This window comes from Phalacrocorax aristotelis, chromosome 5 (assembly GCF_949628215.1).
Source record: "Phalacrocorax aristotelis chromosome 5, bGulAri2.1, whole genome shotgun sequence".
Lineage (NCBI taxonomy): Eukaryota > Metazoa > Chordata > Aves > Suliformes > Phalacrocoracidae > Phalacrocorax > Phalacrocorax aristotelis.
The window spans coordinates 58,934,152-58,949,986 of NC_134280.1; the positions used below are offsets into that span (position 1 = coordinate 58,934,152).

General features: G+C 38.6%; 1 protein-coding gene across 8 annotated transcripts in view; it reads right to left on the bottom strand.

Moving 5' to 3' along the window:
* Positions 1-15,835, bottom strand: part of SBF2 (SET binding factor 2) — a 288,713-nt gene that overhangs the window by 97,640 nt on the left and 175,238 nt on the right. For all 8 annotated transcript variants that reach the window (XM_075094794.1, XM_075094793.1, XM_075094800.1 and 5 more), the window contains exons 15-16: positions 14,613-14,722; positions 12,932-13,081 (exon numbers count right to left, since the gene is read on the bottom strand). In XM_075094794.1, coding sequence (XP_074950895.1) covers positions 12,932-13,081; positions 14,613-14,722 — 260 coding nt within the window. The remainder of the gene's footprint in view (positions 1-12,931; positions 13,082-14,612; positions 14,723-15,835) is intronic.

The following is a 15,835-nucleotide window of genomic DNA, read 5'->3' on the forward strand; positions in this document are numbered from 1 at the left end:
GGAAAAGACCCTTAAGATCATTGAGTCCAACCGCTAACCTATCACTGCCAAGTCCACCACTAAACCATATCCTCAAGCACCACGTCTACCCTTCTTTTAAACACCTCCAGGGATGGAGACTCAACCACCTCCCTGGGCAGCCTGTTCCAATGCTTGACAACCCTTCTGGTGAAGAAGTTTTTCCTAATATCCAACCTAAACTTCCCCTGGCGCAGCTTGAGGCCGTTTCCTCTCGTCCTATCGCTTGTTACTTGGGAGAAGAGTCCGACCCCCGCCTCACTACAACCTCCTTTCAGGTAGTTGTAGAGAGCGATAAGGTCTCCCCTCAGCCTCCTCTTCTCCAGGCTAAACAACCCCAATTCCCTCAGTCGCTCCTCATAAGACTTGCTCTCTAGACCCTTCACCAACTTCGTTGCCCTTCTCTGGACACGCTCCAGCACCTCAATGTCCTTCTTGTGGCAAGGGGGCCAAAACTGAACACAGTACTTGAGGTGCGGCCTCACCAGTGCCGAGTACAGGGGCACAATCACCTCCCTGCTCCTGCTGGCCACACTATTCCTGATACAAGCCAGGATGCCATTGGCCTTCTTGGCTGCCTGAGTACACTGCTGGCTCATGTTCAGCCGGCTGTCAACCAACACCCCCAGGTCCTTTTCCTCCAGGCAGCTCTCCAGCCGCTCCTCCCCAAGCCTGTAGCATTGCATGGGGTGGTTGTGACCGAAGTGCAGGACCCGGCACTTAGCCTTGTTGAATCTCATACCGCTGGCTCTGGCCCAACAATCCAGCCTGTCCAGGTCCCTCTGTAGGGCCTTCCTGCCCTCCAGCAGATCAACACTTCCACCCAGCTTGGTGTCACCTGCAAACTTACTGAGGGTGCACTCAATCCCCTCATCCAGATCATCAATGAAGACATTGAACAGGACCAGCCCCAAAAAACAGTATTCATGGAGATTGATAAGACCTGGATGGACAACACGTAACTTCAGAAATGTTTGTGGAATATTCAGAAAAAAATTCTGGCTGCAGAAACAATCTTTAACGTGCTCTTGTGGAAAACAGTATCCAAGAACCAGCAATTCTCCCCACAGTTTTGATTACTCCTAGGTGATCTCAGATGAGATTATTTTCAAGTAGGCTATTGAAGAAGGTGAATGTTTGTATAAAAGAGATAATTGGAATGCTCATGTATTTTAGTATAGCTATTCTTACTTTTAAACACAGAATGCCCCTAGTTTTGAAGCCAGGAATGAACACCACCAATAAGTGGGCACCCTGAATAGACTTCAGGTAGGATCCTTCACCTTTCCATAAGCCAATTTTTCATGAATAGGTAATTATGATTTGGAATAGTTAATTATGGTTTGCCAGATTGATTTTAAGTTAATTAGTTCTCATGACGACTGTTTCCACATGCATGTTGTACTTCAATTTGAAATTAGAAATTAGACAAGACTGAGAGAATTAGAATCTTTGTTATATGGTACTTTTATACTATACTATCCTGAAGCAGCTCTTTGCAATGACCACGTGTAAAATGCATGTGGCAGTAGGCGTGTGAACAAAAATGAAAACTTGTTGAGAATTAAAATCATCAGTGCTGTTGAAGGTATATGCAACACACAAAACTCAGATATCTATGGTTCAGACAGAATACCATAATGCAGATAAGGGGAAAGATTAATTTTCTGAAGAAGCAGTGCTGAAACTCATGGCACCCTCATAGTCTAGGTTGATATTAAGTGTATTGTTATTACTACAGTTAGAGTAAGAGATGATCTAGTAAGGTATTTCATTCCGTACACCCAGAAGGGACAGAGAATATTATACACCAACTGTATGCAACTTACTTAGGTATAACAAAGGATATGTATTCTCTAAAGTTATATTTAATCAGTTTACATTGAAAAGAAAGGTTTTACAAGGTGTTCGAAAGTTGCTTTTGTTCTCAAAAGTCAAATAATCTAGATAGAAGATTAGTTCTATTTGCACACTCACAAACGTTGTGAGATTTTAGACTGTTAAACATGCAAGTCAAATTTTAATTCCTAGCTCCCAAGTGGAGTTTTGGAGTTTAGAGTTGAGTAATTGAGGGGAGAGGTGGGGAAGGGGGTTGGTGGGTTTTATTTGGTTGTTTATTTGGTTGTTTGTTTTAATCTATAGATTCTATGTGAAGTTATTTTTACATACTTTGTTGGATCGCTAGATACCAAAGCCTGCCCCCCAGCTGTGTACAGGGGGGAATTACTACAAGTAATCTTCATCACAGCATGCTTACATGGCATTTTCCCATGCATCCTAAAGTGCAATTCATTTAAGTCAAAAATCTGGGCTATAATATTGAAAACGAATGCTAACAGCTGCAAGAAATTTTTACAACTTACGTAGATTGTCAAACATGCTTCTGTTTATACCTTTTTCTGTTTTTATTCTATAACTTCACAGAGTTTTTGTTTATGTAACAGTAGAGGTAGGCCTACTACTGTAACAAAATCAATTCTAATGCTTTTTTCTGTAAAATCACCTAAAATACCACATTGGTTCACTATTTTATGTTTGTCATATTAATACATTTGTCAAAGCTTACACAAAATATTGACAAAACCCGAAACTGCCTGTGTTTTATGGTATTTATCTCAACATCACACTTCAATTTTTGAATACAAGCTGCCAAGATTTCAATTTTTTAAACCACAAGTTATACAAACATCATAGCAACCAAATGATTAGAAGACTTGGAATATATTTCAATGTTCTTTCTGTTTTAGAGATGACTGTGAAAAATAAATAAAAGATTATGATCTTACAGCCACCCATCAGCTACTCTTATGCAAATTCCTGCAAATTAAAACATTTACAAACAGACAACTTCCTAAAATTCCTTATAAAAACAACAAACGAGCCTTCTATACGGCACGTTTCTTCCAGTAAGTTAAGTAACATCAATGGATCAGGGGAGCAGACACCTTGCTTGTAGAGCAGAGAAGCATTCCACTTCAGCTCCTCTACTACACCTTGGTTTAAGTTATTAGAGGGGTGAAGACAAGAGGCGAGGCTGTGTTAGACAGACAAACTCTTGCCCTTCATTTTAGTTCCATAAGACTGAACTAAAGCTGAATATACATACGCATATGAGTGGTCACCGAGGTACATTGACTGAATGGGTAGAGTACCTCAACATTGCATAAGATTTTGTTACTTGCTGTATACATCAAATGACGCTCAATACAGATGAAGCACATATAAACGTACCTAACAGTGTTACACACAAACCTATATGGAATTATGTACCTGTACTGAAATACACATTATAAACATACATAAAATTTAAAATAAAAACAAAATTCCATGTGTTCCCTCCGTATTTTTATTAAATATAAAACTTGTAAAAACAGAAGTCACTGATTTCACTAAGTTATTGTATTAGCAAAATGCCTATTCTTTCCAATATCAAAGAATTTTATTTACTACCTTTCATCAGTCCACCTTGTTCACAAGCAGGCTAGAGAGCAACTACACAGCAGTATAACACAATGCCTAAAACAGACTTGTTTTATTTACAGCAGTGAGTAGTGTACAAGCACATGTCTGCTTTTCATCAAGATAACCAAAAATATTTAGAACACAGAGTTATTAGGATCACTGAGCAACCACAAGGCCACAATTAATAGTAATGGACACTTAAGAGCAGTCAGAGTCTACCACGTCAATACTCCAAGAAGCTATATGGTTTCAGTACGATACCTATGTGTGAGCAAACACATGCAAGCATGCACTGCATTAACAGCAAATATGGGAGGACTGAACAAAGGCCAGTGACAGGAGACATCCATTAAGAGTAAAGACTGCTCTAGCAAGCAAATGTCCCAGAGACCCAACTGGGGATGGTGGGTTTGTAGCACTCTCCTTAGCCCTGCCAGGAGCTACCTGCTGTGACACCCTCATTTGGTGTCTGATGCTCTAGCGCTTATGTTTGTGTCCAAAAGACTACCACATTTTTATTTATGAAGACGACTGAGGGGGGACCTCATCGCATTCTACAGCTTCCTCACAAGGGGAGGAGGAGGGGCAGGTGCTGTTATTTCTGGTGACCAATGACAAGACCCAAGGGAATGGCAGGAAGATGTGCCAGGGGAGGGTTAGGTTGGGTGTTAGGAAAAGGTTCTTCACCCAAAGGCTTGTGGAGCACTGGAACAGGCTTCCCAGGGCAGCAGTCATGGCACCAAGCCTGACAATATTCAAGAAGCATTTGGACAATGCTCTCAGATATTGGTGTGAATTTTGGGGTTCTCCTATGCAGGGACAGGAGTTAGACTCGATGATCCTTGCAGGTCCCTTCCAACTCAGGACATTCTATGATTCTATGATCTATCTGTAAGCCAGGTAGCAACCTGAGATCAATGTCACCCAAACACAGCTTGGCTGTTGGCAGTTTGAATACTATACCCTATATTTTTTTCTAAGATGCCTACATTGCTATGTAAATGCCAAGTAAGATCTGCTAAAATATCCTAAAAACTCCTCCATAGCATCACAGCTCTTAACATACCTGTTTTGTTGCTGCTGTTTTGCTTCAGGGCCTTGATTTCAATTGTGCAGTAGCCCTGCGAGAGCGTGACTGAGGCTGTGGGGAGCAGGGGTTTGTGGGGCCCCCTGGGCTAGTCACTGCCATGGTTGGAAACCCCATGGCGAGCCCCAAAGCTGCAACCAACCAGAGGAGCTGGTGGCACTGCTGCTCATGTGTATTTCTGCTTGTTCTAGCATTTTATATTTATAATAAAGTATTTAGCAGAGATGTTTAAAACAAGACTGAACCCTGCTCTGAAAACTGCATAAAAACACAACAAAGGCATAATCAATATCCCCACACCCTGCAGTCTAGAATCAAGTTCTATCTATGGCAAGTTATATCAACAGAAAGGAGGACACTAACACATTTTTATTCTGGCACTTTTGATCCCTTTCCACATTAGCAGCAAGGGCCCTGGGGCAAACCACAGGATTCCCTGCAACTGGAGCCCTCGAGAAGTATGTTTGAAGTGTGTTCACTCATTCACAGTCTGAACACGCTGATCCTATCACAGAGGGACTTGGGGATTATTTTAACTTCTACATTACTATTGACTTTATATTTAAGTGTATACATGTATACCTATTTCTCTGTATGGCAGCTATATATATCTGTATCACCCTTGTGCCTCATGTATGCACATGGTTACATGCATACATAGAGGGGAGGAGGAAGTGTGTGAATACAACATACTTTGGTGAGATTCTAAGAGGGAGGGAGGCTGAAGGCAGATGTAGGTATGGACAGCACATCATAGGACTCATTACTGCTCATCCTTCTTTTTTCCTTTCTTTAAGTTACAGTCTCTTGCAACAGGTATGTAGGGGAGGTCCAAGCAGAAGTCAAACACTTCCAGATTACCAGAAGTAGGATCTCTGAAGTCTGCAGGGAAAGAGGAATTTAGGAAGTGCCCAGCCACACACAGGCTTATTCCTGAACACCTCTGCAGGCACAGTGCCAGCATGAAAAGCAGCCATGGTTTTCTGCTGCCCAATCATCAAAGAAATTCCTCATCAAAACCACTGACGCAGTTTAACACAGCTTGAGACAACCACTTTGGTGCCTGGCACACACGCAGAACCAGCCAGACACCTCTCTGTGGATACCACTGCACAAATAAATCTCCTTAAGTGATGCAAAAAGGAATTACTTGGAGAATTCCACCTCCACAGGGAGAGTCCTGGCACAGAGAACAGCTACTGCTATGTCAAGGTGATCAACTCCCTTCTTACCTGCAGAATAGGTAACTATGAGCTGGTCTTCTAACAGCACTAATAAAGCTAAAATGTCTCCAATGTTGGGACACATATATACATGGTCAATCCTGCAAATGAACAAACTCTATTTTCTGGATTTCATAAAAAGATGCCTGTGAATGCATTTTTCCTGGACTCTGTGACCATCCAAAGCTATGGGACGAGTAAAACAGTATGGTCCTCAGAGCAAAGAAAGGAAAAATAAAAACAGATCAGCAATACAACCTTTTACAGGGTACTTCCATTTTCCTGGAGAAATTATGTGGGCACCATCAATTCAGCACTGTGCAATGATATTCTAGTACCTTGCAACTTCTTGGGAAAGAGACATAATCAGAAAGATTCAGAAATCACAGCTTCCTTTAAGTCTTGAACCACATGAGTGGTGTTCCCCAGGGCTCAGTGTTGGGGCTGGTCCTGTTCAATGTCTTCATTGATGATCTGGATGAGGGGATTGAGTGCACCCTCAGTAAGTTTGCAGGTGACACCAAGCTGGGTGGAAGTGTTGATCTGCTGGAGGGCAGGAAGGCCCTACAGAGGGACCTGGACAGGCTGGATTGTTGGGCCAGAGCCAGCGGTATGAGATTCAACAAGGCTAAGTGCCGGGTCCTGCACTTCGGTCACAACCACCCCATGCAATGCTACAGGCTTGGGGAGGAGCGGCTGGAGAGCTGCCTGGAGGAAAAGGACCTGGGGGTGTTGGTTGACAGCCGGCTGAACATGAGCCAGCAGTGTACTCAGGCAGCCAAGAAGGCCAATGGCATCCTGGCTTGTATCAGGAATAGTGTGGCCAGCAGGAGCAGGGAGGTGATTGTGCCCCTGTACTCGGCACTGGTGAGGCCGCACCTCAAGTACTGTGTTCAGTTTTGGCCCCCTTGCCACAAGAAGGACATTGAGGTGCTGGAGCGTGTCCAGAGAAGGGCAACGAAGTTGGTGAAGGGTCTAGAGAGCAAGTCTTATGAGGAGCGACTGAGGGAATTGGGGTTGTTTAGCCTGGAGAAGAGGAGGCTGAGGGGAGACCTTATCGCTCTCTACAACTACCTGAAAGGAGGTTGTAGTGAGGCGGGGGTCGGACTCTTCTCCCAAGTAACAAGCGATAGGACGAGAGGAAACGGCCTCAAGCTGCGCCAGGGGAAGTTTAGGTTGGATATTAGGAAAAACTTCTTCACCAGAAGGGTTGTCAAGCATTGGAACAGGCTGCCCAGGGAGGTGGTTGAGTCTCCATCCCTGGAGGTGTTTAAAAGAAGGGTAGACGTGGTGCTTGAGGATATGGTTTAGTGGTGGACTTGGCAGTGATAGGTTAGCGGTTGGACTCAATGATCTTAAGGGTCTTTTCCAACCTTAATGATTCTATGATTCTATGATTACAGGTGGACCCCTGAAAACTCAGCAGGGTGGGGAAACTGTTATTTCTACTGTTTTGGTAATAAACCATGGACCAGAGAAACTATATGATGTGCTCACTGTGACCACAAACAAACAAACAAACATGCAGTACAATATGGAATTAAATCTGGAATTTTCAAGTCCAAGCCTTAAACACTGGAATCTCCTTTCTTTCACTTAAATAATACCATGTCAATGTCTAGCAGGATTAAAAAGATCAAATAATTAATAACAGATGAATTAATAGAATTAAGTGCAGGCCTGTTAAACATCTATGATTTTTTCTTCATGATATATTGCCTATGTTTTAAAATACCTTAACATATTTTCAAATACTGCTGTTGTTCCAAATATTACTTCTGAGAGTCTCTACTTCCAGGAATGCAAAACAAACTGAGTAACAAAAGGCAGGCCATGAAATAGAAGTCTGAAAGGAAAGAGACCTGCTATAACCCTCCCAAGGAAAGACATTTGGGAACAGAGTTTTCAACATAAAGTGTGAGAAATGCTAGTTCATTTAACCTTTATATTGCCAAGAATTTGAATCATATAACAAACACACAGCTGATTTTCTCTTAGGAGTAATAAAATCATTCTTGTTACTCGAGAGTATTTGCAAAGCTCTGGATTCTGAGTACTGACTTAAAATTTTTAAACTTTTACTGGTGGCAGAACAGAATACAAAAATTATTTGAGTAAGAAAAATTTTAAATTATTTATAGAATGCCATTGTTTTTAATTTTGCATAGTAAAGTTTCTTTCACAACCGACTGTATAGTACTTCCTAGAAAGAGTCCCTTATTACACCAAAGCAATAGAGAAGAGTCACAAGTGAAATTCTAGAGACAAAATTATTAATACTCTCTTTCATCTGCTTTTAGCCATTGTTGGAGAACAGATGTTAGCCCAGATTTACCCTTGTTGTAACCTAGTACAGGTTAAACTTTTAATTTTGCCCTGGTTGCTACTAAGACTTCCTACTTCATATTGTATACTGTAAGTATACTTTTAGAATACTCAGTATACTCTATTTGAAAGATAAACATCTGCTTATTGCCACTATGGAAAGCCCCAGTGATCTATTAGAAATTATCTAAAGCACTAGAACAACTAATAATTTCTCTACTATTAAAGGTATTCTCTTAGTTACACTGGTACAACATGTGTGTATTCACACAGATGTGACATTGGAGCAAACCAGGACCTAAAACAGCACTGATGACTCTGTAGGTTTTAAGATTAAATCATAACATTTGAAGACACCACCGCTTTCCTATATCTAAAGACCAGAATTTTTGAAGTATGTATGTACTTATTAGTTTCATGCACCTTATTCCCAATCTAACCACATTTAGATTAAATACTCCAGATGTCTGGGGCACATATGTTCTACAATTTGACTCACATTTGCCAAAGACAAGCATTAATATGCAGTTAGGCAATATTACTGACCAACATCTTACAGAGAAAATGTTATATTGCACCATTGTAGTTCCAAAGTTTTTCTTTTTGAAGAAAAAGTTTACCAAAGGAAGCTAGTTCATAGTCCTGCACTGCCTGAAGAGAATCTTCCCCAGAATTTTTTTTACAAAGTCTTATTGTTACTGCTAAGTATTTTATGCAAATTGTTGAGAATGTCTTGTTAGTATAAAAATTGTTTCTGATTATGAAGCACTCTCCACCTACACAGTGTGAGAAGTTAACATCTTCAGGCCTCTTTTTGCCTTTAATGACCTTTTATCAAATTAAGTGCTACTATGTTTCAAAATACAAAGTTCACTTGCTGCTGTCAGAGGAAAGTCAGAGAGACAACTGAAACTCTGGACAAGTCATGTCACTTGTAATAAATTAATGGAGCAGTATGCAAATTGAGCCTTGAGATTGGTTTTGCCATTATTTCTTAATGAGTATTAAAAATACAATGTGTTGCTCAAAACATGATTAGATAGAAGAAGTGTCTCTGGCATAAAGTAGACAGTTTAGTTGCAAAAAAAGTTAAGTAGTCTTTTCTGAAATGTCAAAGAAAAGCATTTCATTACAGAAAAATAAAGAGAAAAAAATATTTAAAATAGGAATTTTGTGTAATTGCAAATTATTCTGAGGTAAACACAGCAGCATACAGCAAACACTACAGCAATAGTTTCTAGAGAAATAATCTCACATTTTTCTGATTACAGTGCTATCTGTATAAATAAATTGTCAATCAATATCCCAAGCTTTCACAACACTGCAGATGGTTTCCCAACTAATTTAGTTAAACAGCATATGGAACAGAACATAATACTTCTGCTTTGCTATCACAGATATCACTGCTGTAATACAGGCTGATTTAAATGCTTGTCAGAATAGATGATTTATTAGGGGAAAAATTCTTACTTAGAGGATGACAATAAAGTTTCTAGCAAGTGGCCAACAACAACTCATTTAAGAGATAAAAGTAAGTAACCGGGAATTTACCTGCCCCCACCACAAGACACCTGCTTTAATGATTGAGCAGTACAATCTCCATGTCATTCTGGCCTTCCTACTATTACAAACGATCAGAAATACTTCTTTCATTTTCATTTCAACCCCAGGAGGTTGACAATACTTCCCAGACACAAAGACACAGTAAACATGTTTTGAACACTTCAATGTTGACTTACTGTATCGTGCCTTACCTTATATGCATTTGTAAAGCAACCTAAAGTCTACCACTAGGCTTGACATGCAGCTGCCCACCTGCTAAATAGGGCAGATTAATCTGAAATTCTATTGTACTATTCCATAGATCACAGGCCTATCAAAAATTGGCAGTGAGATCCTGCCCAGTACCTTCAGACCGTAAATAGTCTGAAGAAGACTAGTTCAAAAGAATGCCACTCTTGGACTGAGAGACTCAAGCTGACAAACACCAGATATCTGGCAAGGCCGAGTTTTGCCATCTCTATAGAAATCAATAAAATACCACCCTCCCTTCCTCCCAGTCGCAAAATGGCTAGAGATTGGATACTGGGGTAAACACAGCCTAAGCAATTTTTCACTAAAATAAAACAGGTATTAACTTGGAGCAATGGTATGAATATTTTATTTCTCTTCCTTGATCTATTCTCAAGCATTGTGGTAGCAGACATGTCACACCAGATATCATGAGACCAGAAACAATATATGTGGTGGGATTATTACTAGCATGTTGTTAACATACTGCTTTTCACCTACAAAACCAGTATACAGAAGCTCTGAAAATGCATCTGACCTTTATTTTTATGTACTCCAGTAAAACAAGAGAATACATTCTATTGAAAGAAAAAACCTGACACTGAACAACCAGGAAAATCTTGAATAGTAACAGAGGGATCTGCAATAAACTTGCAGAATGCAATCTTCCTGGTTTTGTAATATGTGGCAGTGTTCCCAGCAAGACAAAGAATTCTGTACATGCTAGTAATAGTTTCTTGTTCAAAAGACACTTTAAGGAACAGCCAACCTATACCTCTTGAAATACACGTGGTTTGCAACAATTCACATTATCAGTAGCAGAGGTTTGGTGGCTGGGGAGCATCAGATTTCGTATCTGCATGAGCAAGTGAGCCAGCAGAGACTGGTATTTGGCAGGGAAAACCATCAGGCGGGGGCTTGCAGCACACACAGCGCAGTTCATCCGAGCGTGAACAGAGAGCCAGTGCTCTGCCCAACCTATTGACTATGCCTGGGACCCTCCCTTCTTCTCAGCTTTTGCATCATTTGCTATATGCCTCGTGGCCACAGCAATATTTTAGTTTGTATCTTACAGAAGCCAGTCAATGGGAGCATACAATAATGTTAACAGAAAAATCTGTGACAAGACGTTTGGTGGTACGACTGAGATAGTTTCTACAATTCCAATAGTTCAGTGAGGTCTCAAAGCAATACTGCAACCTAACCATAATTAATGTGGTATTTCCCCAAAATCCTGAATATATCTGCACAGTTAAGACCACATTTCTTAAATTAGATCTTTGTATCTTTTTAACAGACACTTTTAAAATTACTTGGTCTTATAACCTGCAGCTAAGAGAATTCATGTCCCTATAGCAAAATGCTGACTTGCTGAGTCCCACTGCAGCAAGGGCAAACTTAAGTATTTTTTTTCTTGAACCAATACAGGGAAACTCCAATATGTCACAGTTTACACATTGTTCCAAATAATACAGTTGAACAAAGTGCACAGACAAATTATAAAATGCTTTTATCTTAATAAATAATTTCATACATCGTAAAAGTAGATGTACTAAATACTTGCTTCTAACTAGCTGCCCAGTGCCAGGAATTCAGATGTTTTCATATTGGCTGAGCTTACCCCTGAGAAATGGAAATTTCCATTTTATATTTCCGAATATATGACAATACTGTTGGGGGGGAAAAAAAGGCATAAAAACTGTGCCTCCTTACTTGATCTATCCGTTTCCTCTGCATGATTTGAGTTATATTTGCTAGCTTTATTGAGGAAAAAAACATTCTATTTTAACTTCAGTAAGACTTCAGTCACATTCATTTCTATGAACATTAAGGTCCTCCTTGGGTCTTCAAATCACTAGGAAGAAAAATAACATTTTTTCATAGAGAAAAATTGGATTTTATTGCTTTATTAAAAGGTGATGTCAGTATTTCCTTCCTCAGCAAAGGAAATTTCCTCAACTCCCCATTTTCTCCTGCCATTTGTATTTCGTTCCTATTGTCTAAAAACATCTCAATTTTTTAACCCCAGGAACAATTAAAACAGTAGAAGCAAAATCTGTGGCACATCTAGACAATTTTCTTTTGTGGTTTGAAACAAAATTTCTAACTCTGGAATACACAGCAGGTGCAGTATTCCATTGGTCATGATTTTGGGCAGAGAAACAGAGTTTCACAAATAAGTTAAATTTTTCTTCCAACTCTGAGGCTGAACTTAGAGCTTGCAAAAGGCCAATGCCTGGGCCAAAAAGCACACTCTGGTACATGCTGTGCAATTTTAGTCAGTAAAATTCAGTTTTCTGATGTCCATAAAGTACTTCTGACAACGGATGGCCAACAAATAAAGCTAAAAAAGAACAATTATTCAAATAAAAGTCAGAAGTCATCCACAAATTTTACTCTTATCGGTAGCTGCTACCATATGTTGATATTTATTCAGCACAAAATCATTTAATTTAACAGTAGAATAACTTAGTATGTGAGGTGCAAACACTTTCAGTGAGTCTCTGACCAACTAAGATGTCACCATGATAAGTAGAACCACCACCATGAACCACAGAAGCAGAAAGTATGCTTTCTTCTTGAGGTATGATTGCACTTGTGGAGACAAAGAGGACACGTTTGTGGTTTTTTTAAAAAAAAATGAGCAGTGGGTAATACACATTTTAGGAGTTGGACATGACCTGGAAAAGCTAACAGCCATTCATTAAAAACTACTTAGAGCCATTAAGATAAATCATTTCAGTACTTACCAAAACTAAATTATATATAAATTATTAATAATGGGAACAGTTTTCTTTCTATTTCTATTTTTTGTATCAAACAGAATTGTATAGATTTGAGCGTTTTGTCCTTTAACCTTTCAACAACAAAATATCTTAAATCCACTGTCAAATACTATGTGCTACATCACTGTAGTACATAGCCCTACGATTTAATTAGTTTGCTTCTCCATGTCACTCTAAACAATTTTTTGCTTATTATAGAAACAAAGACAACCAAAGAACAAAACCTTCACACACTGTACCTGCAAAGCACAGTTCATCATTCGCACAATGTAGTCAAACTGCTGATGGTCCAGTATTGCTCGATTTTGTTTAACATGCAAGCCTAATTCCTGTGTCAGGCAGTGCCGAGCTGCCTTTCCTTTTAGGGCTCTCAGAGCTGCAGGCAGGGTCTGGAGACAAGAAAACCCAACTTCATGAAAATGAAATTAAGTGGCATTATTCATACTGAACATCATTAATTCTTTATTAAGAAACTGCAAGTGACAGTATACTAAAGAATAACTTTGGAAATTACTCCTTAGCTTGAATATCAAACTTTTCATGTATAGTTGGTTTAGCTTGAGTCATTAAGTATTAAATTTTTCCCATTTTTTTTTTCAAATGCATTGAACAGCATTTCTCACATACATGTATATATAGAAATGATTGAATCTGAAGAGGCATTGAATGGATGTAAAATCAGAAATGGATTATTGTGCATGAAAGCAAGTGCTCTATTCTGTACCAGGCAGGCCAGGTCTCGAGTTAGCATATCAAGGCCAACCAGCATGTTTTTTGACAAGCAGTGAATGACAAATAGCTTTAGAAGTGGCATACCTCTCATAGCAAAGAGGCCACAAGACTGTTACGCAGTTTACCCTAAAACAGTGCCAGTATAATACTTATGCCAATGTTTTAAAGATGCAGCAAGCGCTACACCAGTGGTTATCAACTGCAGCCCTTTAGACTAGATTTAATGGGTGGTAACAGATAAATAACAAAAGGCAGCCTACTGTCTAAAGGACAAATTTACCATGCAGGGGAACAAAAAACTACTGAAATTTTCCAAGTGCCTGTAAGTTGAAAGAGGTTAAAAACTACTGTGTCACACATGCATCAAAACTCTTTTTAAAGAGCTACACGTTTTATTAGGACTTTTTCCCATATGCATTTCCATAACATAACTTGTAAATCAAGGAATGCTTATTTTCTGTCTTGACCTGCACAGCCTCAGAGATATACAGGTGATACTTTCCTGAGAAATCAAAAAAAAATCCTTAAAATAATTTTACAGTCATTTTCATATGTAGAATTAGATCTGAGAGTAAGTTTGAATGATTGTTCTAGAATCAATAATTGAGAACTCTATGGACAGAACCTATAAAACCTGGCAACTTCTTAAAGTGAAAAATAAGAATATCATGGATGACAACTCACTAGTACATTTTAGTGAAGACAGACATGCCGAATACTTACATTTGTATCTGCATTCTATCAAATTATTGATTTTTAAAACCAGCAAAATTTACTGTACTGGAAATTTCAAAAAAGCACTGGTTGACAAACACTGAAACGTCTGTGTATGCCTTTTCTTTACATTCCTCCCAATCAATACTTCTAGACCAATATACACCCCTTTTTTAAAAAAAAAAAAATCATGTGGACCATACTATTTATAATGGTAATATTAACTAGCAAAAAGGGCATCAACACACCCATGTAGTATTACAAACAGGTTTTCAAATCCATTAGCTTCATACTACACACAGTATTGCATTTTTATGATTAGTTTTATTGCTTATTTCATTCATTTAAATGGTTAAAATCATCATTAGTATTTGAAACAATACTTCAAAATGTACTTTGTGACAAGGTCAGTCTGCATTTGCTCATTAATGGAATGGAGGTTTATTTGGCAAAGTTAAAATTTCATTTTATTACCTTTTCAGTCTCCAAAAATTTGTTTTCAAAAATGAATGAGATGCAGTTTCTAACAACTTCCAGCCTTTGTGCACTGTTGAAAACTGTGCTTCCTTTTTCCATTATGGAAACTAACAAAGAAAAAGAAGAATATACATCTGTGAAATGTCTTCTGAAGAGCTACAAAGAATACCAGAAAGTTCTTTAAAAAAAAAAAAAGAGGAATTTAATGTGTCCTCCATTTTGTTCTGTTAAGCAAATACCTTTTAGAAGGCATATACAGATGGGAACATAAGATCCTAAATCTTTGGTTTTCCTACACTATCTGTAGAAGAGAGTTCTCTGAATTTTAACTAGACCACTTGATTCTCTTTACTACTTGTTCTATTTGTCTCATACAGGCACAAAGAGATTCCAACCTCTAACATACTAATGAATATATAAATACATACAAATTAATAAAATGTATGTGTGTATGTGTTCTGCAGTGAACTATGTAGCCTCGCATATTGTATAGCAGCAGATAACTATTTTTTCCCTAAATAATTAATTGACCAAGCCAAGAATTCTGTGACATGAAATAAACCTGACAAACCATTTCTCTTATCTAGATTCCAATTTGCTGAGATCTAAAGATTATTTTCTTATTGCAGTGTTTCACTCTGAATTGTCAAGAAAATTAAGAATGGAAGAATTAACATTGTCTTTTTATTACCAATTAAATAGAATATAAATGCAAAATATGCCCTTCTTGCAGATAATAATGAGCTCCTAATATCCAAGGATTTTGACACACAGGACAGTAGGGAGTATAAGTATGAAAGCTGTTCCTTGAAAGAAAAAAAAAAAAAAAAACAAACCAAAAACCCAACAACTTTGACATAAAAATTAACTTATTAAGATAGAAAACTTTCTCTTGCATCTAGCCTTTTAAAGAAAGACAACAGAACACAAGCACATACTCTTTAAATTTCCTATAAGTAACAGATTCAATGATATAGTCAACAGCAAAGGCAGGTGAATAGAGTTTATCTTCTTACATAAACCCAAAAAAAAAACAGGCCTGGAAGGGGCCTCAAGAGGCCATCTAGTTCATCCTGCCATCCCTAGACAGGATCAACTCTATTTACATTATTTCTTGTGTTTGTCTAATATGTTCCCAAAGTTCTGTGATAACAGAGACTCCATGGCTTCACAAGATATCCACTCAACTGCCTCACAATCCTCATTTTACCAAGTGTTTC